Source organism: Chiloscyllium plagiosum, unplaced genomic scaffold, assembly GCF_037043375.1.
Source record: "Chiloscyllium plagiosum isolate Xiang-an unplaced genomic scaffold, Cpla_swu_hap1 HiC_scaffold_1, whole genome shotgun sequence".
NCBI classification, from domain to species: domain Eukaryota; kingdom Metazoa; phylum Chordata; class Chondrichthyes; order Orectolobiformes; family Hemiscylliidae; genus Chiloscyllium; species Chiloscyllium plagiosum.
Window position 1 is genome coordinate 111,629,432 of NW_028270139.1, and position 24,274 is coordinate 111,653,705.

A 24,274-nucleotide genomic window follows, 5' to 3' on the forward strand; every position below is an offset into this window, starting at 1 on the left:
GTGATTTGACTAGTGCCTTGTATTGCTTCAGAAAGACACTACTTTTATTTTTCATTCCCTTTGAAATAAAGGCCAACATTTCATTTGCCTGCCGAATTACTTGCTGAATTTGGACGTTAGCCTTTTGCGATTTATGCATCAGACTCCCAAATCCCTTCAATGAAGTTTTTATTGCAGCCTTTTGCCATTTAAACAATATTCACCTCCTCTAGCCTTCCTTTCAAACCTTACATTTACCCAAAACATGGTTTAATTTCGACAAATAGCCACATACAGCTATTAGCACTGAAAATGCTCTGGAGTTCTACTGGGGAAATAGAAACTTTTATTTATAAAGGAAGTTGCAAATGGATTTTTGGCAGTGCAAACGGAAAGGATTTCAGACTCATAAGACTTAGCAATATACAAAAAGGAAGAAATACATTTACATTAATGGAATTACAAGCAATATTTTTGTGACTAAAGAAAATTAAAAAAAGTCAGTTTACCAAAGCAAATTGCTGCCAATCAATTAGCAAACAGAACCTACTATAAGCATTTGCACTGTTTAAAAATATTATTTGACAGTACAATACATATTCTTTTGTGTGATATTGCAAAGTTTCTATCTCGTTTTGCTAAATAATTGGGTTTGTTGTGTATAGCTTTTTTAAAAAGTAACCACACTTAGTGCTTAGCCAGTTTTAAAGCTTCTTTCTCAAAAAATAAAAACAGACCATTGGGCCGAATAAGTCCATACCTGTGCTCAGGTTTCACAGTTCAAATATTGCATGAAGCTGGTGAAACTAACTGCTCAAATATGTCACATAATCCATCTTAACTAAAAATCAAGGGACTCTCCAAGGGACAATGCTAAGTGATTTCTGTCAGAGGGCAATTCTACCTTTTGGAATGACATATTCAGCAAAGGCCCCATCTGCCTGCTGAAATAGATATAAAGGACAGACAGTGGATGATAATTGCGGTTGTTAGTCAATCCTCTCAGCTCCAGGACATCTCTGCAAATGGTCCTCAGGGTTGTTCAGCACATTTATGATACCTCAGACATTTTTGTAAAAATGTGCTCATGGGATGAAGGTATCATCTGCTTGACCAGCACTTATTACCCATCTCCAATAGTCCTTGAACAGAATGGTTTATGAGCCCATTTTAGAGCATGTCAACCACACTATTATTATGGGTCTCCTGACATGCTGGCTAGACCAGGTGAGGATCGGAGATTTTCTTTCCTAAATGAGGTGATGAACCAAATGAATATTTATGACAATGGTTGACATTAGAACAACTTTTAATTCCAGATTTTTATTAATTCAAATTTCACTATCTGCCATGGTGTCATTTGACACATGTCGCCAGAACACTCGTCAGGGAGATGGATTACTAGTGAAGTGACAACAACACATCCACATAAGATCATTCAGCAATGGCCTGATAAATCACAGAATACCTATGGTGTGGAAGCAGGCCATTTCGACCCATCAAGTCCACACCAACCCTCCAAACCACTCAGACCTGCTCCCCTGCCCTATCCCTGTAACCATGTATTTCCCATGGTTTATCCACCTAACCAGTATATCCTTGGACATTATGGGAAACTGTGCATAGCCAATCCACATAATCTACACATTTTTGGACTGTCAGAATAAGCCAGAGTACTGGAGGAAATCCACGCAGACACGGGGAGAATGTGCAAATGCCACACTGACAGGCAGTCTGTCACAAGGGTGGATTTAAACCTGGATCCCTGACACTGAGGCAGCAGTGCTAACCATTGAGCCACTGCGTTGCCCTGGAAAGTAACATTTGTGCCATAAGCATCATGAAACGACCATCTCTAAGAGAGAATATAACCATTTCATTGCATTCAAATGGCATTGCCATCACTGGATACCCCACTAGCAATGTCCTGAGGGTTACTGTTAACCATAAACTGAACTGGACTAGCCATGTATCTACTGTGCCTACAGGAGTAGCTCAGAGGCTGTAAATACGACATCAAGTCGCTCACCTTCTGGCTCCCCAAAGGCTGTCTAGCAATGAAACACATCAGCAATATGACTCTCCAACAACATTCAAGAAACCTGAAACCATTTAGAGCAAAACAACACACTTAACTATTACTCCATCCACAATACTCAACATAAACTCTCTTCCCTACTAACACACCAGAGAGATGTGCCAACTATAAGATGAATTGCAGCAACTCTAAGGCTCTTTTGACTCAACTGCTACATCCAGAACCAGTGCATGGGAAAATGACTACCTGCAAGTTCTCCAAGTCACATATAAACCTACATTGTGCAGGTGCCAAAATTGGACTGGGTGGACAAAGTCAGAAGACTTCACCCAAAGGAGCAGTGCTCCGAAAGCTTGTGACTTCAAGTAAATCTGTTGGGACTATAACCTAGTGTTGTGTAACTTCTGACTTTGGAAATAGATTGCTGCTCCTTCAGTACATCTGGGTCAAAATCCTGAAGCTCTCTCAAGTCCCTTCACTCCACAAACAACAGCAGTTCAAGAAAGCAGTTCACAACCAATCTCAAGTGCAATTAGAGATGAGCACCGAATGTTGGCCCAGTCGATGTTCAATAAATATTTGAGAAAAAAAGTGATAGAGAGGCTTGGAAGCATTTGAAGGGATTTGGTGTGATATTTCCCTGACACTTGAATTGGCTAAATGGTTTACAATAGCCTCATCTCATGTTTCTACGCATGTCCTTTACATAACTCAGTTCAAGAGTTAGGAGAATGGCTATTCAAAAAAGAAGAGTTACCTCTATGGAGGATATGAACTTAACCTGAAGTCGCCAAATACAGGTCATAATCATAAAAGTGCCTTAACAGCACATTGTTTAGCACACCAATAAATGTTAAATGTCCCATAAAAATCAACATTGAGACAATGGATTGAGATAGAGACTGAATCAATACATCATTACAGACAACCTTAAGTAGAATTTGAAATCACTGGGCTGGTGCCAGCTCTTTACGGTATCCTTGGATATTGATATTCCTTTTTAAAAAGGTGTCAAATTCATTGTTTAAACAAGGCAAAAATTTGAATAAGTAACAACTGGTGGTAAAACAATTTATATCTTATTAACCCTCTGAATTCTCTAAAAAGGGAAAAAAAACTTTCCTCATGCCTCATTAACAATCCATTTGTCATCTCTATTGGATTCTTCTTAAAAATAGCCATTTCTAAAAATAATATATTTCAGATGTTAAATGGGTGACTGGGCTATTGTTAACTCTGGTTTCTCTCCACAGATGCAGTGAAAGTTACTGCATTTTTCTAGCAATTTTTGTTTTTGTGTTTCAGATCTTCATTATTTCAGTCTTAATTTTTGGCATCATCTCACCAAATTTTTCCAACCTTAGTAAATGGAGGTGCAATTTTAATAGAACCAGGTTGGTTGCATAGCACACAATGAATGGGTAAGGAAACTGGCTGCAACAATGGCCCAAAACATACAAAAAATAGTTTCAAGGTAATCAGAGGATTTCTACAATATTACCTTTAAGACCACCTGCTGCACCAACATAAGGGAAAGCAAACAAACATTTTAAAGATGTTGGATTCAAACAATGGTGAACTATCCCCTGGATCAGCTGGAGGAAAAAAGAAAGCAGTTATCAATACATGTAGTTAAAATTTGCAAACTATGTTGTTTTGGGAGTTATTGGGACACTGGCTAGGAGTGGGGTTGGGGAGTGTGGAACTGAGGTGTTTGAGAGTGTGAAACAGAATGATTAACTCATCCTTTAATCATTTCAAAATAAGTAAAATGCACATACACAGAAGTTGAACTGACCAAAAAAAAATGTTAGGCTACATTTTCCAAAAGAAAAAAGTTACATTTTTCACAATAATTAAATGTACACACACCTTTCAGTGGGCACTGCTCCCATTAGCAACCAACCTATTCTCACTTTTCTCCTAGATTGCTCCAAAACAGAGGGAGTGCTTAAAGGTTGCACAAAGACAATGATACCTCGTCACCTCTGTAGGTAAAGTTCTTGTTCTTTGCTTGATATTGCCCCACAGATGAAACTAAGTTTAAAGAAATCACTGAAATGTAAACATACCAAGCTTCTCCATATATCTCCACCTTTGCACTCAACTTCACTACGTAGAATTCTTTTGATACTCCAGTGGATCTTGGACTACATAGCCATAAGTGCTTCAACTCGGGCTAATGTGCAAACTGGCACATTTTGCCAGTAGGCTATGCTCTTTACATATTAGAGTCTAAGGATTAAGTTTCTGATTTGGCAGGTTGGAAGTGGTCAGATGGTAGTATAATGGTAATGTCACTGGAATAGCAATCCAGATCCCCAGGCTAATCTAATGGGGGCACCAGTTAAAGTCTCAATATGCCAGCTGATGGAATTTAAACTCTATTAATAAAATCTTGTATTGAAAGCTAGTTGCATTGTCTCAATAAGCCACCATCAGTGTAAAGGCCAATGTGGCTCACTGATGTCCTTTATGGAAGAACATCTACCACCCTCACGAGGTTTGGCCGATGTACCCACAGCAATGTGGTCAAGATTTAACTGCCCTAGGGCTTTTGCCAGAACCGATTTTCCTGCTATCTCAGATGCTGTCTGACCTGCTGTGCTTTTCCAGCACCACTCTAATCTAGACTCCAGCATCTGCATCCTCACTTTTGCCCTAAGAAATGGCCTAGCACATCACTCAGCACAAGGGTAATTAAGGTTGGACAATAAAACACATTGTCCAGTAACACCCATATCCTATGGAGAGATTAAAATTAAAAATAACTCAGACATACAGTTAAGTGTGTATCTCAACATTGTTTCCAATAGATGGTGGATACAGTGTCTGACCAATTAATGATCAAAAACTACTTGATTAAGAAAAACAATTGGGCTCAAGATTGGAATATTGACTGGATGGGGGAAAAAAAAGAGAGGGGTCTCCACCTTCAGGTGCCCTTTCAGCATTTGCCGACGTAAGCAAAAACAAAACGGTCAGAGATGCCAGACTACCATTGTAGAGCAGTTTTTCTCGTTCTTTCCCCCACACTTCTCTGCAACTGCTCCCTTGGGCATTCTGAGGAACAGCTCTAATCAGCGGGGTCCTAAAGGTGATCCTGCTGAATCCCTGAAGCTGAAAGGTGACCTTATAGGAGGTTTTTAAAATCATGAGGGGCATGGATAGGGTAAATAGACAAGGACTTTTCCCTGGGGTAGAGGAGTCCAGAACTAGAGGGCATAGGTTTAGGGTGAGGGGGGAAAACTTTAAAAAGGAATCTAAGGGGTAACTTATTCTCACAAAGGGTAGTGAGTGTATGGAATGAGCTGCCAGAGGAAGTGGTGGAGGCTGGTACAATTGCAACATTTAAAAGGCATCTAGGTGGATATATGAATAGGAAGGAAGGGTTTGGAGGGATATGGGCCGGGTGCTGGCAGGTGGGAATAGATTAGGTTAGGACATCTGGTCGGCATGGACTGGTTGGACCAAAGAGTCTATTTCCGTGCTGCACATCTCTATGACTACTTTCCAGGTAACTGCTGTTCTCTGGATACCACGAGGTATTTCAAACCAACCTGGTCATCGGCCTCAAAATTCATCTCAACAAGCTACCTGTGACTTGCAGGCAGACAACTAAACCAGCTGCTTGCACAAATATACATGCCAACACGGCAAGTCTAATACCAGTGTCAAATCCTGCACTGAGTGTGATATGGGCCAAGACAAATTATAAAAAGGACAAAAAGAGTACAAACATTTCACAAGTTCATTTATGGACCAATAGAATTCAAAAAAGGTAGTCAAGTAAACATTGATTAGACCATCTTGGAAGTACTCTGCAGAATTCCAGCCTTCACATTACAAAAGGATAGGGCACTGGTAAAGGTGTGAAAAGATTTAGAGGAACCTCAATTATCCAAAGGACACAGGCAGGGAGTATTTCATTCAGTTAATCGAATTCTGGATAATTGAATGCCAGATAACAGTCTTGCTGAGCATCAGGACCTTGCGATCTTGCCAAGTAATCAGATATTCGGATAATTGCCGAATAATCGAGCTTCCTCTGTACATCAATGATACCAGAACTGGAAGAGTAAAACCAGCAACTTGCAGTTGCAAAAACACTTAAAAAGGTCTTAAGGCACTCACAAGTAGGTTAAACAAAATTTGAGGAGATGTAGGATCAAAAAGAAGATTTAAATAGAGATTTAAAATTGGAAGCATTTAGGTTGAAGATCCAAGAGCAGCAAAACAACAGATACTGGAATTAGTTTTGATCTATGTCATAAGTAAAATATATTCAAATATAGCTATCCATCATACTGTGATGCAGGCACATGGAACAATGCTCAACAGATTTGGATTAAAATATTGGTGGTCTGATTACAAAGTTTTCAGATGACAAAAATTGGAAGAGTTGTAGATAATGAGGAAGATTATCAAATGATACAGCAAAATATAGATCAGTTGGAAAGTTGAGCAGAGAAATGGCAAATTGAGTTTATTCCTGAACGTGTGAGATGATGCATTTTAGATTAGATTACCTACAGTGTGGAAACAGGCCCTTTGGCCCAAAAAGTCCACACTGACCCTCCGAAGAGTAACCCACCCAGTCCCATTTCCCTCTGACTAATGCATCGAACTCAACGGGCAATTTAGCATGGCCAATTCACCTAACCGGCACATCTTTGGACTGTAAGTGCAAGAAGAAAGTATACAGTAAATGACAGAACTCTTAGGAACATTGAACTACCGAGAAATCTTGGGGTGTATGTCCATAGCTCCCTCAAAGTGGCAATACAAATTGACAAGATGGTAAAGGTAACATACTGCATCCTTGCCTTAATTGGTTGGGGCATGGAGTATAAAAGCTGGCAGGTTATGTTGCAGCTGTATAAAAACCTTCAGTTAGGCCACATATTGAGTTGTGTGTACAGTTGTGGTCAGCACACTATAGGATGTGGACACTTTGGAGAGGATGCCAAAGAGGTTTACCAGGATGTTGCCACGATTTGAGTATATTAGCTATAAGGGGAAATTGGATACACTTGGATTGTTTTCACGAGAACATCAGAGGCAACCACTCATTGACGGGCAACCTGATAGAAATATATAAAATCACAGGGCATGGATAGTCAGAGTCTTTGCCAATCCCACCCCCCTCCCCTCCAAGGTGGAAATGTCAAATACTACAGGGCATAGTTTAATGTGAGGGATGTGGGGGTTGGAGTTAAAAAAGGAGATGTGTGAGACAAGTTTTCGTTTTAAAACAGAGGGTGCCTGGAACACACTGCCAGAAGAGGTGGTAGAAGCAAATATGATAGCAACCTTTAAGGAGCATTTAGACAGACCTGAACAGATAGGAAGAGAGGGAGATATGAACTATGCGCAGGCAGATGGGAGGAGTTGAGAATGTCTTCATTATTGTAGGCACAGACATGGCAGGCTGAAAGGCTCCTGTGCTATACTGTTCCATGTTCTGCAGCACTGAATCATTTTAAACATAGCTTGAAAGATACACATAAAAGGTAGACAAATTTGTAAAGAAGCTAATTGAATTGTATGAGAGGCAGGAAATTAGATAGTTAGTTTAGCTCTCATTTACCCTTCTAGCATCCTCTTCCTTCGTGTATCTTAACCCAAAGTGAAAGACTCGGAAATCTTTACAATACAGCAGAAGCTTCTCAGGAATTTTGTTCTTTACAGCACCTGGTAGGAGCGGCTTCTTTTTATCATCATACACTACAAAGATAACCACAAAATGTTATGAAATTCTAACACGAAGCAACAAAACGTGAATGCTGATCTTCAGCCATTATTTTTGTAAAACACAGCAGTAAATTACATGCTTCCCATCTCAACATTACCCTTCCAAACAAAGGTTTAGGCATCAATTTGATAACCAGCAAGTCAAAAGAGAGTGTTTTAGAACATTTGGAAAACAGAACAGCAGAGCACAGTACAGGCCCTTTGGCCCTTGATGTTGTGCCAATCCTTCAACATATTCTAATATCAGACTAACTTGCAAACCTTCATATTATCATACACATGCCAATCCAAGAGTCACTTAAATGTCCCTAATGTATCTGACTCGACTACCACTGCTGGCACTAGATTCCACACACCCACCACTGTGTAAAGAGCTTATCACTGATATCTCCCCATAATCTTCCTCCAATTACCTTAAAATTATGCCCCCTCATGATAGACTTTTTCCCATGGTGGAAATGTCTCTGGTTATCCACTCTATCTATGCCTCTCAACATCTTTTACATCTCTATCAAGTCACCTCTCATTCTTCTTCACTCCAATGAGAAAAGCCGTAGCTCTCTCAACCCTTTTTCATAAGACATACCTTCCAGTCCAGGCAGCATCCTGGTAAGTCTGCCCTGCAACCTCCCCAAAGCTTCCACATCCTTCCTATAAGGAGGCAACCAGAACTGAACACTATTTGATTAGAACAATTTAAGTCAGTTTAATAATATGAAAATTAATAACAAATTTTTTTGAAAATACCCCTTTTATAACATTCCAAATCTTGTCATTTTGAAATTCATTGGCAAATCATTTCACTATGAGCTGAAAACAAAGGTTGACATGCACACAAAGTGAAGAACCCAAGCAAAAGGATCGACATGTCAACAGACAACAAAAAGAGCAAAATGGATTTCCTTCGCTAAAACTGGAGCCATCTAAGAAATAATAATTTTAAGATCCCTGCAAATTAAGTAACATTACAACCAAGCGTCAATTTGACATAATTGGTATCTCTCACTTGACTGTCACTCCAGCACAGTACTGAAAGTTCAAAATTGCAGGAAGTGGCATCCTTCAAATGAGGCATTAACTGGAGGTTCCATTTGCCTGTTCAGACACTATTCAAACTTCGAGAAGTCCAAACAGAACATCTTTCCTTGACCAAAACAACTTTTTTTTTTAAAAAAAGGAGGTGGGATCAGATCATTTATTTCGCATGCTTTTTTGAACAATCCTGCTGCGTAAAATTGGTTGTGTTATTGTAAACGAAATTCAAAATAACATAACAAATTCTGGAAATACAGAAAAATTACTAAAACTTCATGACTGAGTTGTATGTTGCATCTCAAATAGCTACTGTAATTACTAACAATTATTCTCCAGTACTCCACTTAATATATTTTACAAAGTGAAATTTGACATCCGAACATTGCAACTAGCTAGATAGCTTGACCTATTGTCAAGGTGCACATAAGTGACAATTCTTTTTTAAAAACAAAAACATGCCTACTTAAATAGGAACCACCGGCCACTGGTTTTTAAAACATTATTATTGAATTGCTGGCTCCAAATCAATTACCACAGACTTTGCTATTAAAACATTCCCACTACCCTCAATCCCTGCAGGCATTTATTCCTTGCAGCCACCATACAGAGCCTTCAGCAAAATGACTTCTGTACATGTAGAAACTTAAGCAGGGATTAACTGCAGGCAGGTGAATGATAAGCTTAAGATTTGGTGATCTAATGAAATGAAGGAATAGTTTGTGAGGGCTGAATGGCCTACTCCGGTTCTCTAGTTCCAACAGAATTGGTTTCAGACTAGGCCAACTCAGCTCCTTCAGCCAAATTTCCCTTTCGGTTAGGTCAATCCTCAGACAACACTGCTATAGTTACAATCTATATTCTTTGCAAGGTTGGTATGTGCACAAATAGCAACAAAACTAGAATTGATGAAAAACTCCATGCATTGTCATATTACCTCCAAAGATCTGGTCCACACAATGCAACGAGATATCATTTTCACCCATCAGTTTATTCCTATATGATTGTTCCTGGAACACAAAACAAAAACAAAATCCAAAATAAACATTCAAAGAGAACTGATCATATTTAAAATCATGCCTAGATTTTTTTTAAAGCAATCTAAAGTGGAGATCTAGATGGCATTTGGATGGGTATATGAATAGGAAGGGTTTGGAGGGATATGGGCGCTTGCAGGTGGGACGAGATTGGGTTGGGATATCTGGTTGGCATGGACAGGTTGGACCGAAGGGTCTGTTTCCATGCTGTACATCGGAGACTGGGTAAATTTTACAAGAAACAAATTACAGTCTAAGATCTGGAAAGTAGCTTGATTTTTATTCATGTGATGATAATGCCAGAATTATTTGCCTTTGCTTAATTCCCCTTGAGAAGGTGCTGGTGAGCCATCTTTGTGAACTGCTATAGTCCATCTGGTTTAGGAACACCAGACAGATTAGACAGCAAGTTCCAGGATTTTAACACTGCAACAACAAAAATATAGTTCGAAAGCAAGATGGTGTAGGATTTGGAGGAAAACGTGCAAATGAAGTTCCTATACACTTGCTGCCTATACATTCTTATATATTCTTCTACGAGTAGACAATTGTGAATTTGGTAGGTGTTGAAGAATTAGCATTACCCATTTTCAATTTGATACCACAACAGTTCCCAATGCTTGAACAAATAAACTGAAACATCTATTATCTATTAGCACATCTGAAAAATGACATTAGTCATGCTGTTGCATTTTAAATTTACCTATTATTCTCAATTTGAAGTGTTTGTACAAGATCCAAGTTGTTCACTCTTCATTCTTCCCTGTCCAAGGTCTTCCAATATTCTAATTTTTGTTAATTTTAATTAAAAAATTGACACTAGGAATTATCCTTCCAAGAATGGGTACTATACCTTAATAGCATCCATCAAGAACAATTTAAACAGCTTTCTACCAAAAATTTCAAATAGTTTCTTATTTTATCTTAAATATCTTATCTTAAATAATTTATCTAATAAAATCATCAAATACATCCTTACCTGTGTAAGGTGTTTAAACAGCAAAATAAGCTTGGAGAACAATGTCAAACAATGCACTCATTAATTCAAGTTACACCTGTTGCTGATATTCAAACCTACAATTTCTGTGTTCCAGCCATCTGCTGTCAGTTGCCAAATTAATTCTGGCCTGAATCCTTCAATTTCCAGGAACCAGAAGTGGAAACATTGCAGACCAATTAAGTTATCTGCAGTAAACACATTTTCAGCAAAGGAACCCATTCAGTTAACTGTGCCTGTGCCAGCTGAAAAAGAGCAATTCTGTCTGATCCCACTTTCCAACTTTTGGTCCATTGTGATAAAAGGTTACAGAATTTAAAATAGAAGTTCATGAGACTTCTGCTTTACAGTTCTTTCTGCAGTTTCAAATCCTCACCACCCTCAGAACAATGACACCACCCTGCCAATCTTCGTCTTGCCGCCAAATTGTTGAAATCTATTAACCCCTTCCCCCACCCCCAATGTTATCTAACTCTCAGCCTCATTTCCAAACAGAACAACTCCATTCTATTTAGTTATAAAATTCTTTCATCATAGCAACATTCATAACATCTACATAAATTTTCCTCTGTACTATTTTATTAAATATTTCTCGTAAGATGTTTCTTCAAACAAGAATCATGGTATGGTTTAACTAGCATTTAGCAGCACTAGCATAGTCTGTTTATAAACCAGGCTTCAGCCATGAAAATATCCCATATGCCTTAATCAAATTACATGACCTTGGGCGGTACAGTGGCAGTGGTTAGCACTGCTGCCTCACAGCGCCAGAGACCCAGGTTCAATTCCCACCTCAGGCGACTGACTGTGGAATTTGCACGTTCTCCCCGTGTCTGCGTGGGTTTCCTCCGGGTGCTCCCACAGTCCAAAGATGTGCAGGTCAGGTGAATTGGCCATGCTAAATTGCCCGTAGTGTTAGGTAAGGGATAAACGTAGGGGCATGGGTGGGTTGCGCTTCGGTGGGGCAGTGTGGACTTGTTGGGCCGAAGGGCCTGTTTCCACACTAAGTAATCTAATCTAAATGTCAATTCTTTACAAGGGTCTAGAAGGTCCCCAAACAATTATCGTATTGCAAGTCTAAATAGACAATAACTAAAACAAAGAACTGTGAGTGCTAGAAATCTGAAAGAAGAAATTACACAAAAAGTACTGGGTTCTTGTGGCAAATGAATAGCAATAATTGTGCATTGGCAATGGTACCTGTGTGAGGCATTCATAAAGTGCTTTGAATAATTTCTTAGAGCTACAAGTTCTGAAAAGTTATACTAAACTGAAAACCGCAACTGTGACAGGATTAATGATCTCAGAGTAGGGGCACCCCTAGATAGCATCAACTACAATATAATTTAACTTTACATCCATCTTGAAAGGAAGAAGGGTGGTGTAAGGCTAGTATTTTCAAAATAAGGACAACTACGTGGGCCTAAAAGCAGAACTGGCTAAAGTGCTAAGTGAGGAAACAAATCAAGCAGTGATAGACATTGAAAGGGAATACTTCAGAATACTCAAAGTAAGTTATCACTACTGAAAGAAAATTTCCAAGGTGGCACAGACAAAGGAAGAGGGCAGCTCCCACTCCTTCAAGGTAAGCGGTAAAGAAAGTTAAGGAAACCACAGCCTGAGAAGTTGAAAGAGGCATTTCAGGTTTTTACATTAATACCCGCCATATCTCTAAATAAAGTTGAATCCACAATATCACAGGTAAGAGCCATTCTTATGAGATCATATCAAATTAACGCAACAGTTAAAAACTGCAGATGCATTTTATTTGAATTCTAAGAATTGCTAAAACACCACTTGCTGTCATAACAAAATATGTCTTACAGAGGATTCATTTGATGCTTTGCATGAAAGCTTTTTGCACCACCTAGAGAGTCATTTATAAAATTAATAGCAATAACAGAATGACTAAAAATTAATCTGGAGAAAAAAAGTTAAATGAGAGGAAGCTAGCTATAAATGTTAAAAACAGACATCAAGAGTTTCTATAGGTGTTTAAAAAGAAATATAAAGAGCATTGGCTCTCTACAGAATATAAATGGAGAGAGTTTATAGTAGATCAAAGGGAAATGGTAGTTGAAAGGAACAAATTTTATGCTTTGTCTTACAATAGGTTTAAATCAGGAAATAAAAAGGAGACAAACATGGTAAAATTACAATCTCTAGGGCAGCATCACGAAGCAAGCTATTAGGAGCTGCTGGCTGACATGTTCCGAGCGTCTGATGGACTTCATCTTTGGGTCTTAAAAGAAGTGACAAATGAAGTGGTAAAGGTGTTGGTATGAATTTTCAAAAATTCATCTGCAAAGATTTAATTGGACAGGAAAGCTCATTGATTTAAGAACCAGAAGTTGCAGCATTTTGGGGGGGGGGGGGGGGGGGGAAATGAGGCAACTAGGTAACAACAAGCCAGTCAGCTTGAATTTTCTCATGGGGAAGAGGTTTGTTTCAATCATGAAGCAGGTTACAGCTGAACACTTAAAACTGAAGTACCACACATAGCTGAAGACAAAACAAATCTTGAACTCAAACAAGCCTCGCGATAGAAACAAGAGCACAGAGACCCACAGACTGCTGATATGAAACGACTCTGTGGCCAAACAATGTTTACTTTAAACAAACTGATTAGCCTACACACCATTTGCTTCTAGATAATGATTTTAAATGCTTGCTTAAATCATGTCACTGAATTTGTAGTACTATGTGCAGCAGTAGACCATTCAGCATTTGAGCCTGCTCTAACATTTAATATGCTCATTGCTGATCATCCAACCATTCCCACTTTCTCCCCAAACTTTGATCCCTTCATCCCCAGGAACCAACCATTTTCTGTGGCACAGAATTCCAGAGGTTCATCACCTTTTGGGTGAAGAAATTTCTCATGTCAGTCCTAAAATGCCCTTGTATCATTAAATTGTGACCTCTCGTTCTGAACTTTCCAGTCATTGGGAACATCCTTCCTGCTCTTATCCAGTCCCGTTAGACTTTTATAGATTTCTATGAGATCACCTCTCATTCTTCTTAACTCCGGTGAATACCATCCTAACTGATCCAGTCTCTTTTTAGGCGTCAGACCAGCAATCCCAAGAATCAATCATCTGGTCTGGTAAATCTTTGCAGTACTCCATCCATAACCAGAACATCCTTCTTCAGCAAAAGGAGGTCAGACCTGCACACAATACTACAGGTGCGGTCTCAGCAAGGCCTTTTACAGTTGCAGCAAAAGATCTCTGCTTCTGTAATTAACTTCTGTCCTTTGAATGCCTACATATCATTTGCCTCTTCACCACCTGCTGTACCTGCATGTTTACTTTCAGCCACTGGTGCACAAGGATACCTCCCCTTTTCTGAATAGCAATAGAATGGGAAAACAATCTGTCTTACTGTTTTTTGCCACCAAAGTGAATAATTTCACATTTATCTACATTATACTTCAGCTGCCATGCATTTGCCCTCTTACTCAGCTTGGCCAAATCACAATGAAGCATATCCACATCCTCTTCACAGAGATGATACTAAGGGTGAACTAAGTAGAGATATTAACTGGGGGAATTAAATATCAAATAATTGGAGTAAAAGGAGTGGATTTGTCAAGCAGGATTTCCCTTTCATAAATTCATGCTGACTCTGTCCAATCCTGTCACTGGCTTACCAAGTCGTCTGCTATTAAATATTTTACAGTAGCCTCTCATTTTCCACATGACTTACATCAGGTTAACCAACCTATAATTCTTTTTTCTCTCTTTACCTTCACTTTTAAATAGAAGCAAAGTGATGGAGAAACTTAGCAGGTCTGGCAGCATGTGTGCAAGAAATAGAGTTAATATTTTGAGACTAGCATCATTCTTAGAACCTTTCCCCACCCAAAATAGTGGGGTTATATTAGTTACTCTCCAAATCAACAGGAAGTCTTCCAGAATCTTGAAAGCTGACCACCAACATATCTATTACTTAGAGGGTCCTTCAGTACTGAAGCATAGATTGCCTGGTCTGGGGATTCATCAACCTTTAGTCCCATCAGTTTCCTCAACACCATTTCCCTATTAACATTGATATTCCTCAATTCCTCCCTTTCACTAGACTAAGCATTCCCCAATATTTCTGGGACATTTTTGTACCCTCCTTTGTGAAGCAATGTAACTTCCCCTGTTTCTAACATACTAGTTATCAGATATGACCTTTCCTTTGCAGAATCAGAAATGAACAGCAAAGAATGAAGCCACTATGCCACACTACAATGCCACCCAAGTCCCTTTCCATATACTTTACCTTGGTCAATCCATGACAACACAGATCTTGGTTACAATGGTAACTTTCCAAATGAAGATTAATACTACCCCTCCAAAATGTTTTCTCCAAATCATTTGCTGACTAGGTTTTAATACTAACTATAGCCCTTTTGCACATTGTAATTTTGGCTCTACTTTTGATTTTCCCAGTCACACAAGTACTGCCCAGAAGCAGAGAATTTATGAGCCCTTCAAATTTCGAACACTGGCACCAGCACCACTCAAATAAAATACCATCCAGCGTTCTGAAATTACACTTACCATCTCATCCAACAACTGCTCAGCACTTAAAAAAGAAATCTTGAAGTTGGTACAGACGAGCTTTCCATAAAAGCCTCTTTGTAAGGAATCTTCTCGACTGAATTTCACTACCGTGTTTGCCTCGCAGATTACAATTTCTCCTGTCATACAGGAAAGGGAAATGAAGAGCAGAGAGGGGAGAAAAAGGGAGAACTGATCAAATAGAGTATTCATAACAGGCATTTGAAACATGAATGCAGGTTTGGCCCTCCACCACATCTCTCAACCTTCGTTCAACTACAGTCCCTCATCCAATCTAAAATTCCCTCAGCACTCTGTTAAGGTCTTGGAATCTTTCTGAAAGAGGGGGCCTAGAACCAGACAGACATACTCAAGCCAATACCCAACTAGTCCACGACTGTTTATACTTCACTTGAGCCTCTACCCATTTTTCTTCTTCAACCCTACAATCGTAACCTTATGTTCCCTCACGTGAAGGAAGACTTTCCTCTCAAAGTCCATCCTTCGTACTCATGTCAATCAATCCTTGCAGAAGAAAATTCCATACTCTCACCAGTGGTCAGGTACAAAAAGTCCTTCAGAGTTCTTGAATCCTAAATTGAATGCCAGATTGTGTATGGCAACTTTTGTGGAATTCCTCATGTAGCAAATTCCCAGGAAATTTCCCAAAATAAAGTGAAGATTCTGCTGGGTAATTCCTCATCAGGACCCTCCTCACCAATGAAAGTATCCATTCAGAAAAAACATAATTCAAAGGGTTCCATTGCAGTCAAGTAAATAGTTACTAGGGGAAAATACCCAGTCCATCTCCCAAGTAACTGCTCAAATTAATCCCATAACATCTTTAGTTCAGCAGCTCCTGTTAACGGTCTGAATGTTTCCCTCTTCAGGAGGCTGCCAGACCGGAGTACTCCAGCACTTTTTCCTCCGCCTGACTTTGACTCATTGGCCCAAGGATGACCTTTCACATTAAGTGTCCAGAAATTGGGTATCAGTAATATTATTGTGGTTCCTGCTTTTGATGTCCTTATTAGATGCAAACAAAAAGCTTGCAAAATATTTAGTCACATCAGCTGCAGCTGGAAAATATAATTTGTCTAGTTTAAAAAGGTGTTAACAAAATAACACATTTTGCTTTTGCTAAACCAAAGTTAGCTTCAATTGTTCATTAATAGATTGCTGCAGTCAAGTGAAGAATTCAGCACAGGAGTGTTTGTTTGAGCAAACCTGCGGCATGATCATTTAAGTTCTTAAAAAAAATTGTTTGCCACTAGGGTGCAGTAAACACTAATGATAAATATTAAAAATCAAATGTAAATTCACTTTCAGTGGATCAAGGATAAGAGCTCATGGCAGGTAGAACAAAGTAAGCCGATGTTCATAAATGACAGCAGGCTCAGTGGCCTAATCATGAAGCGTATCTTCCAAAAACAACCAACAGTGAAAACCCTTGACTAATCTTCTGTCCAACACTTGAAAAGGAAACGAGGCTTTTAATGCACAAATCTTTTAAAAGAAAAAGGTTTAAGTTACCTGGTAGTAACTGTGGCTTCAGCTCATCGTTAACATTTTCTTTTTTAATTTCCTGGAATAAAAAGAGACTTACAATCATGGATTCAGCTAAAACATCTTAAAGAACATAATGATCTAGAGTGAAAGGAAAATTAGATCTAGGTGAAGTCAGAGTCACACGGTACAGAAATAGACCCTTCAATCCAACTCTTACATGCTAACCAGATATCCCAATCTGACCTAGTCCCATTTGCCAGCATTTCGCCCATATCCCTCCAAACCCTTCCTATTCACATATCCATCCAGATGACTTTTAAAATGTTGTAATTGTACCAGCCTCCACTTCCTCTGGCAGCTCATTCCATACATGCACCACCCTCTGCGTGAAGAAGTTGCCTCTTGGGTCCCTTTTAAATCTTTCCCTTCTCACCTTAAAACTACACCCTCTAGTTTTGGACTCCACCATTCTAGGAAAAAGACCTAAACTGCAGTGAATATAATCCTAACCATCCCAATCTCTCTTCATAGGTCAGTCCTTTCATCCCAGGAAACAGTCTTGACAACCTTTGTTGCATTTCTTCTGTAACCAGATCATCCTTCCTCTGATAAGGTGACCAAAACTGCACACAATCCTCCAGGGGTGGTCTCACCAAGGCTCTGTACAATCACAGCATGACATCCTTGTTTCTGTCCTCGAATCCTCATTCTCCTCCTCTTACACTCTCCCTGTCTTCCTGAATAGTTTTCATCTCCTCCGTTTAGTTACTGATGCTACCTGACCAGTTGGAAAATTTCTTTCTTTATTCTCATCGCATCACCTCACAGTGATACCGAATTACACGGAATGTGTATGTCAAACGGTGCATTTTCCAAAATTACTTAAACTATTTTGCAAAAGCAAAAGGAACAGTCTCAAATATACCCAGATTGAAAGCTGATGAGTTTCTCTCAAAACATGGATGATTGAATTCTTTCTGCAAGAGATAAAAGGCAAAAAACAATTTCTAGTCTTTGAATATTACCTGTTCTGTGGTATCGTGGCAGGTGGACTATTTAAAAAAAAACAGAAATTGGAGAACCTCCTGGGATAACGGAAATGAGAACAGCATGAGGTGAGGAAAGGTGAGAATCTAATTTAAAAGTTCAGTAGTTTATATAGAGAATAATTGTTACCCGATCATGACTCCAGACTAGAATCTAATAGAAGGGTTTATAGATATAGAATAAACATCTAGAATATAAACATAATTCAGATTATAGATGCAATAATGTGTTCAATCAAATTACAAGTCTACAGTGTGAACAATAATATGGTAAATATTGCAAATTACAAACTTAATGTTTGGGAGAGCATCATGCTGTTCCCAATATCAATATCAATAACCATTCTTGGTCAACCTTTATCGGAAGTACAAATGGACATTTTCCCAAATACGGAAGAGGAATGTCAGAGAAAAGAATATAACTTTGTTTCCAAAATGTCTGACAAATTTTCCCAAAGATATAGATTTCTTTCTACAGGATGACCTTGATGACACTGAAACGAAATGTGTATTAAGAATGGGTTAACCTAAATAAGATGCAAGAACAAAAAAAGGCCAGCCTATCCAGTCTGTTCCAGCAGTCGGAGATCGTGACGGATCGGGTAATCTTCAACTCCCCTTTCCAGCCTTGTCCCCATAATCCTTAATTAAAAAAATGATCAAAATTTGTTCACCTTAAAATATTTCTAATGACCCAGCCTCTTTAGTCAAGAATTCCACAGTTCTATTACCCTCAGAAGAAATGCCTCCTCATCACTATCTTAAATGTAAGAACTCTTATTTGAGATTAAGCCCAATGGATGTTGCTGCCCCTCGTGGAGATGCAGCCTTTCCATGCCTACCTCGTCAAGGCCCATCAAGTCAGATAGTCTGAGTACAGGCCCAACTTACTCCATCTCTTCATAAAAAACTTTTTCACATTTAATCAACCGAGCTAAGGTTTTCTGGACTGCCTTCAATGCCAATCTCCCCTGCTGAACACACTGATTTTTTTGCAATCTTCGCATTAGTTTAAACAAACCTGTACTAGAAGCTAGTCCCACTCAAAATACAGCATGCCAATCACCACTGGAATTTCTGTTAATTTTGCTCAGGATTAGCCATGCTTAGTTTTTGCAATAATTTCATTTTCAGCTGTATTTATCAAACTACATCAAGTCCCACATGGCGAGGGTCCTACTGTTTCCTTTGGTTGATGATTGTGTAGTGCTGTCAAACCAAATCATTTTGAACAAAAAGTGAGTGATAACCATCAGCTTTAAGTCGAGGGAAATTCACAATCATAGTTTCAAACCAAACTTTTCCCGGTATACTCAAATAACTTCAATGTCAGCAGCACTGGTGTTTATATTACAGAAGACTTGCGTATAGCTCAAACCACCAGCACATTAAAAAATACTTTACTTCATAAAACAAGTCATATTTGTGTGTCAACATTTAACATTAAAACAGTTCACGCTTTCATTAAATAAATTGTGCAAACATTCCTACTGAATTGCTACTGCACACTATGGCCATTGTATTGCAGTGAAACATGAATTTTAGTTTCTTCAATTCTGCCTTCGAGTTATCAAAACTTGAACAGCTTGAATGCCTCCAACATATCTAGCCAGCTTCAGGTACAGGATGACAGTTGCTTAACCATTAATTATACTACAGGATAAGGATTCTGTGTGACCATGAGTTCAAATCTCAGCATGAGTTGTTGTGAAATTGATCACTTGGCAGACAGTTTCAACACGGTTTCAAACAAGTCAACCTTGTTCATAAATGTTCTTCCAGGGAAAGCCTGTCACTAATTTGGTTTACATTTGGGTTCAAAGTAGTTCACTCACCAAAAGTATCTCATGTCCACAATAAGAGCCCTGTTCTCTGCAAACAAAGAACGTGACTATGCAGTACAACTTTGCAACTAAGACAAAGCTCGGGACAGTGCCATTCCCTGGTGCATTCTCAATGGCAATGCCTTAACTAGAGTAGAGATTTGTCAGGTTTGAAAATTAAACAAAAGCTTGGCAGTTAAAAGTACTCTCTGGTGCATTATCCATGCCAAAATCGGTCATAGAGTTCACTTGATCAGCACTAAGCACCCTCTGCATGCAACCTAAACCATTGATTCCTTTGAGATTTTGTACTCTTGCTATTCCGTTCTGAGGAATCCAAGGCCAAAAGCTTTGACAGCATCTTTCAGCATATTTTCTAATAAAAGAGGTTACTTACTTCCTAATAAAATTCCCATCGACAAAAATACAAGTCATCTAACCAGTGGATTCAGTCTACACAAATGAGAGAAGCAGTTGTGCCAAATTACATCATTGCTGCAACCATTTTGGGCTGTGGGAGAACTACTACTTTTTGGGATCTTTGCCAATTATTCACTTCTCTTTTTAGAGTAATAAAAACTGGAAATGCTGGTCATGTAAAGGAAGGAAGTTTTAAAAATTGCAAGAAAACCAAAAAGATTTAAAAATGCACTCACTGATCTAAGTGAACGTAGTAATCATGAGTCTCATGGTGAACAATGAGTTCACCAAAACAGAGGGGAGAAAAATATGGTCAGAGAGAACTCTCTCTTCCTCATCAAGTAATGTTGCAGGACTTTAAATATTGGGTTGGGAAACCACCAAACTGTTTTATGGCAAAAGATACAAAGGGACCATAAAGACTTCCTAAAAAAAATGCATAACAGGTTTGGTCTCAGAATGCACTGAATGTGATGAAAGCTGACAATTAGACTATCAAGGTTTTTTTTAAAATAAAGAAAAGGCACTGGAGAATTATCTGAAGAAAAATTAACAGCACTACAGAAAAGAGTAAATCCAGCTGACTCTGCCATGAAAAGAGCCAGCAAGGATATCAGTCAACTGGTATCCTTCTGTGCAGTAACAATACTTGACATTAATACATTTAGACAGAAATACACAAGAAATATGACAGTTCCATAAATACACTCCCTCGATGCTGGACGAGAGAGTCACCTCGTTTCAGGAGATCAAATTAAAAATTAGGATTTGAAGGATGCTGCAAACTGAGCAGAAGGAAATCACCTATTCCTATTACTTAATTCCATACAATTCCTTTAGCAGTCTCATCAAGATTTGAGTAATTAAAAGCATTTCCAAAGTAGTCACTAATTAAACTGAAATTAAGCAGTCTTGAAAAGTTAATGGAAAGGTTATTCAGAGATTAATTAGAAGGAGTAGACCCCGTCTGAATATGGAAAACAAAACACTGGTATTATTTACAAAATATTCACATGTTCTTGCCTTCCAGCCAATTTTCCAAAACAAAACTAAATGAAATTGTTTGTAGTGAGCTAAGTGTGAAGAGGCTTCAAGGGAATATGGGCTGGCTGAGCAAGTGAGCAAGAACATGGGAGCTGGAAAATAACACAAAATCTGAAGTTATACACATTGGTAGGAAGAATGGAGGCGGAGTGTATTTTTGTTTTAAAAAGGAACATCAAAATCTTCCCAACCTCTCAAAAGGGACACTGCTGTTCCTTGAGCATAAATCACTGACAACTAATGTGGCGTAGGAAGGCAAAGACAATATTGGCCTTTATTGTAAGAGAATTAGAATACAGGAGTAAAGAGGTCTTGTTTTGATTGTAAAGAACTTTGAGACTGTTTCGTCACCTTGTCCAAGGCAGACTATACTTACCCAACCTGTAAACTGCTGAAGCCAGGTGCTAACTCAGACCACTCCTCCTAATGCCCCCTCAACCACAACCTCACCTCCCATCATCAAACCATCATCTCCCAGACCATCCACGACCTCATCGCCTCTGGGGGGCTCCCATGCAGAGCCTCCAACCTCATCGTCCATGAACCACAGTGCCCAATTCTACCTCCTACCAAACATCCACAAACCTGACTTCCCGTCGACCCATTGTCTCAGCCTGCTCCTGTCCCACTGAACTCATCTCTGCATAACTTGATACTGTCCTGTCCCCCTTAGTCCAGGAACTCGCCACCTACGTTCAGGACACCACCCACATCCTCCAACTCCAAGACTTGCATTCCCCTGGCCCTCTATGCCTTATCTTCACCATGGACATCCACATCTATCCGCCTACGATGAAGGCCTCCCAGCTTTCAGTTTCTTCCTCTCACACCGTCCCAAACAGTACCGTTCAACTCTCACCCTCGTCCACCTGGCTGAACTGGTGCTCACCTTTTACAGCTTCTCCTTCCAATCCCCCCACTTCCTCCCAACCAAAGGGGTATCCGTGGGTACTCGCACGGGCCCCAGCTACACCTGCCTCTTTTTCAGATACATGGAACAGTTCATCTTCCGCAGCTACACCAGCACCATTCCCCACCTTTTCCTCCACTACATCAACGACTATATCAGCGCTACCTCGTGCTCCTACGAGGAGGGTGAACAGTTCAACTTCACCAACACCGTTCAGCCGGACCTCAAATTCACCTGAACCATCTTGGACACCTCCCTCCCCTTCCTGGACCTCTCCAACTCTATCCCCAACAACTGACTAACCACAGACATCTAATACAAACCCACTGACTCCCACAGCTACCTAAACTACACCTCCGGTCACCCTGCCTCCTGGCAAAACACCATCCCTTATTCCCAATTCCTCTGCTGCATCTGTTCCCAAGATGACCAATTCCACTTTAGAAAATCCCAGATAGCCGCCTCCTTCAAAGATTGCAATTTCCCCTCAGGTGGTCAACGATGCCCTTCAGCACATCTCCTCCACTGCCCGCACCTCTGCCTTTGAACCCCTACCCTCCCAACATAAGATAGAACCCTCTTCCACCCCACCAACCTCTGTATACATCACATCATCCTCCACCTACAAACAGACCCCACTACCAGGGAGATATTTCCCTCCCAACCCCTATCTACGTTCCGGAGAGACTATTCCCTCAGATTCCCTTGTCAGATGCACGCACCCTCCCTTCCCCTGCCACAACAAAGTCTGTGCAAAATCTGCACCTACACCTCCATCCAACGCCCCAAAGGATCCTTCCACATCCGACAGAAATTTACCTGCACCCCCACTAATGTCACCTACTGTATCCATTGCACCCGATGTGGTCCCCTCTACATTGGGAAACTGGACGCCAACTTGAAGATAGTTTCAGAGAACACCTCCAGGACAACCGCACCACCCAACCCCACCACCTCGTGGCTGAACACTAATTCCCCCTCCCATTCTACCAAGGACATGCAGGTCCTGGGCCTCCTCCATTAACAAACTCTAACCATCCGATACCTGGAGGAAGAACGCCTTGTCTTCCATCTTGGGATCATGCAACCACATGGAATTAATCTGGAATTCACCGGTTTCCTGTTTTCCACACCTCTCTTCCCCCCCCCGCCGCCACATTATCCCCGTCCCAAGCCTCAAACTCAGTACCACCCTCTTGACCTGTCCATCACCTTTCCCATCTATCCGCTCCACCCTCCTCTCCAAACTATCACCTTCATGTACCTATTGCATTCTCAGCTACCTTGCCTCCAAGCCCCAGCTCCTTCCATTTATCTCTCAGCCCCCAAGCACCATTCCTGATGAAGGGCTTATGCCCGAAATGTGAATTCTCCTGCTCCTCGGATGCTGCCTGACTGGCTGTGCTTTTCCAGCACCACACTCTTGATACAGAACACACTTAGCACTGAGTGCAGAGGACGTTCAGCAGATTAGTTCCTAGAAGGATTGGATCACACGACCGAACTTTGATGAGAGATTAGGAAAAAGTGAGAATTGCAGGTGCTGGAGATTATAGTCAGAGTGTGGTGCTAGAAAAGCACAGCTGGTCAGGCAGCATGAGAGATTGGACCTGTATTTGAGTTTAAAAGAATGAGAGAAGATAATCAGCCCTTGGGTCCTTTGCTGCCTGAAATATACATTGACAATTCTAAACATGATTAAGTTCAGAAATGACAAAAGAAATGGTGCAGTAAATTGCAGGGAACAAAGCAGAGATGAGCTAGTCAAATTTAACCCAGAGGTGTCATCTGATGTACTTTGAGAGGGAGTGCTTAATGAATAGGGGATTCTGCACTACATTGGATAAGAGGGACCATGGAGCTCATGTCTTCAGAACCTTGGAGGCAACAGGACAGCTGGATAAAAGGTGTTTAGAATGCATTTGGTAAATTTTCCTTTATTGTCAAGACACTGAATACAACAGCAGGAAGATTATACGAGTAGTTATATAAGCATTCATTAGTTAAGCCACAGCTGGAATATTGCATGCATTTCCAGTCACCACACGGGAAGGAGGATATGATTGCTCAAGTGGACATAAAAGGAGATTCATCAGAATTTTTCTGGACTGAAGCATTTCAACTATAGAGACTAG

The 24,274-nt window shown here is 40.0% G+C and overlaps 1 protein-coding gene across 2 annotated transcripts in view; it reads right to left on the reverse strand.

Annotated features, from left to right (window-relative positions):
• Nucleotides 1–24,274, reverse strand: part of mtmr12 (myotubularin related protein 12) — an 86,124-nt gene that overhangs the window by 46,820 nt on the left and 15,030 nt on the right. For both annotated transcript variants that reach the window (XM_043687449.2, XM_043687445.2), the window contains exons 2-6: nt 16,921–16,972; nt 15,388–15,527; nt 9,741–9,813; nt 7,608–7,744; nt 3,519–3,612 (exon numbers count right to left, since the gene is read on the reverse strand). In XM_043687449.2, coding sequence (XP_043543384.1) covers nt 3,519–3,612; nt 7,608–7,744; nt 9,741–9,813; nt 15,388–15,527; nt 16,921–16,972 — 496 coding nt within the window. The remainder of the gene's footprint in view (nt 1–3,518; nt 3,613–7,607; nt 7,745–9,740; nt 9,814–15,387; nt 15,528–16,920; nt 16,973–24,274) is intronic.